The sequence below is a fragment of the Orycteropus afer genome, unplaced genomic scaffold (assembly GCF_000298275.1).
Source record: "Orycteropus afer afer isolate SDZICR_OR568_19922 unplaced genomic scaffold, OryAfe1.0 scaffold00089, whole genome shotgun sequence".
Lineage (NCBI taxonomy): Eukaryota > Metazoa > Chordata > Mammalia > Tubulidentata > Orycteropodidae > Orycteropus > Orycteropus afer.
In genome coordinates, this window is record NW_006921676.1 from 6120426 (window position 1) to 6123518 (window position 3093).

At 45.6% G+C, this 3093-nt stretch overlaps 1 protein-coding gene across 1 annotated transcript in view; it reads right to left on the reverse strand.

Annotated features, from left to right (window-relative positions):
- Positions 1-3093, reverse strand: part of F7 (coagulation factor VII) — a 23753-nt gene that overhangs the window by 8186 nt on the left and 12474 nt on the right. The window contains exon 5 of the mRNA XM_007942411.1: positions 1325-1465. Coding sequence (XP_007940602.1) covers positions 1325-1465 — 141 coding nt within the window. The remainder of the gene's footprint in view (positions 1-1324; positions 1466-3093) is intronic.

The window sequence follows — 3093 nt, forward strand, 5'->3', positions numbered from 1 at the left end:
TGAGTGGCTGGGCAGCTGGTGGTAATTATTCCCCATGATGAGACTGGCAATCAACTCCATGGTGGGATCTACCACAAGCAGCTGAGTAGCTGTTTTGGGTATGTGGTCTGCTTCCCATACATAAGAAACAGCTTTGGGAATGGTCTCTAGCCTATGGCATGCTTGGACCCTGCATGTAGCTGTGTAGTGTCGTTGCTCAGCATCCTGCCATGCTTTGCTGACCTTGGGACTTACAAGGGAATTAAGTTAATGGCCTGCAATGTGGTTTGGTAATATCAGGACTGTGCCTTTTTACTTGTCAACCTTGGGGCTTCTCAACCTCAGCAGCCAGCAGCTGTCTGAGTGAAGAAATGCTTCTAGCTCTAGTGGGCCTGGAGCAGGAGGCAGAGTTGGACCCCAAGGTTGAGGGGTTTTCACCCAGCCCCTAGAGGCTGGCACTTTGAACTTGGACTTAAAGACTCCAAATTGTAAGAATAAACTCCTGTTTGTTAAGGCCATCCCATTTGTGGTATATTCTTGTCAGAGTGGCACTAGGTAACCAGAACAATAACATAGTGCTATTTTGACTTTTGACTGCATTTTTTTTTTCCCAATCTGTTCCAATAAAGTCTTTGGCCCAGGGGGAAAAAAAAGTTTCTAAGTAGTAGGCTAAATTTGAGCCTTTCTCTACCAGGCTGGGTAAAACCATCTCTGAAGAGCCACAATTGGTATGGAGTCCCTCAGCCTTTGAAATTGTAGCTCCGGTTTGTTTGAGGTTGGTTTGGAGAAATTTCTCATTTTTCTAAAAGTGCTTGTCTTTAAAAATAATTGGTCTTTTGAATTGTGCAATAGGAGGTACAGACACTGGGTGTGGATTTATTAGATTCAGGAAACCCTAGTAGAAGTCCAAAAAGCCTCTGAAATTCACAAGTGTGGAATTAGAATGAGGCAGACAGTCTCACTCTGATTTTCTGGGCCTGTGCTAGAAGGGGGTGGATGGCTTGAGAACAATCCAGAGAACTACTGCCTGTGTGTCTGGGGTGGGTTGACCTTCTGTCTTGGTTCTTGTGAACTGTATGTTGCAACTCTAATCACTATGGCTCTGGCCTGCACTTGGGTGGGGACAGCCATCTTGGCCTTTGGTCTTTCTCCCTGCCTCATTATATCATCAACACTTAGTAGATGCTCAGTAAATGTTACGCCAACCCCTTCTCATCTTTCAGCCATCTGAGGTAATGTGCAATGGGATGGGAATTGGTGGCTGGCTCATCTGGCAAACACTAAACAGTAAATAGCTAATAAGGCATAACTGTGCCCTAGAGAGCAGTTCCTAAGAACCTGTTACCTGTGGGCACACAGGACACTCCATCAGCCATGAGTGTGTAGCCCTCGTGACACCGGCAAGAGCGCTTGGTCTCTGGGTTGTCGCTGCAGTATTGTTCACAGCCCCCATTTTCATTCAAACAGATCAGCTGGTTCCTTTTGTCTGAGAACAGAAAGGGACAGCTGAAAAGGGTGCTACTGCTGGGTCAGGGAAAGCCAGCTTTGAGGGACACCTCCCCCCTCAGGGCAGGAAGCAGTTTTCTCCTAGGAAGGTGACATGTAGCTGTGGCCTGCAGAGACTGAGTGTGGCACAACTTTGGCTCTGAGGATTGATGTGGATGGTAAGACCTTGAGGTGTTGTTGTTTTTGTTATGTACCATCAAGTCGACCCGACTCATAGCAACCCCTCCTTGGGTTTCTGAGGCAGTATCACTACGGAAGTAGATTGCCTCATCTTCCTTCCGAGGAGCGGCTGGTGGGTTTGAACCTCCAGGCTTCTGATTAGCAGTCAAGTGCCTTAGGCAGGGAAAGTCATATTGTCTAAGCAGCCTTGCCTGTGGGGAAGCAGGGCTGGCTGGGATGATGTTTTAGGAAGGAAGGGCCTTGCATGAGGCAGCATTCAGGACTACTACACTTCCAAAAAGTTGATGGAAAACTGGGTATCATGCTTTGGGAAAAGTAGCTTGTACAGTAAAAGAATCTACCTTAATCAGAGATCTAGCCAGGCAAGAGGGCCAGGGAGATAAGATTGTCCTACAACCAAACCTCTGTACCCTGATGAACTGACTCAGAGGCACTTGGTCTCAGCACTGACTACTACTGGCTCAGATAGAAGATGAGGAAAGTCCAATGTCACCTTGAAAAAGAGTCTTGGCTGTGGAACTGAAGTTGGTTCAGTTATAAATTCAGGATTCCCAGCAATGAAGGCATGCATTGGAAAATGTACAACCATTGTTGGTTAGCATCAAAGCAGTAAGACCAGTTGCTATTGATTTGACTCCAATTCATTGTGACCTCACATGTGTCAAAGTAGAACTGTGCTCCATGAAGTTTTCAATGGATGATCTTTTGGAAGTAGATCACCAGGACTTTCTTCTGAAGTGCCTCTGGTTGGACTCAAACCACCAACCTTTTGGTTAGCAGCCAAGCATGTTAACTGTTTGCATTACCCAGAGACTTCTGTTTAGTATCAAAGATTGAAAAAAGTTTGAGGCTTTCTAGCTCTAGATAATTGACCAAACCAAACAAAATCTGTAATTGTTGAGTCAATTCTGACTCATGGAGACCCCATTGGTTACAGAACTGCCTCCATAGGATTATCTTGGCTATAACTTTACAGAAGCAGATCTCCAGACTTCTACAGTGTGGCTGAGTGGGTTTGAACTGTCGACCTTTAGGTTAATAGTTGAGTGAAAACCATTTTTACCACCCAGGGACCCTAGATAATTGACAAGATATCTGTTTCTTTAGCTTTTTCTTAACTATTTCTGGGCTCTGGCCATTTAAATGGTGCCAGGGCCACCCTTCTCTTCCATGTTGACTATTTACATTCGCTAGATCCAATGGTCCCTAACTGTCTCACCATGGACCAGCCATACTGCAAAGCAAATTCCAGCCACCAGGGACACTAGGTAAGAAGCTAAGCAAGTCCATTGGACGCTTTATTGAAAATGGACTTCACAATGAAGACCAACATGACCCAATATGTTGTTGTTGTTGTTGTTGTTTTGCCGTCAAGTTGGCCCCGACTCATAGTGACCCCTCCTTGGGTTTCCGAGGCAGTATCACTAC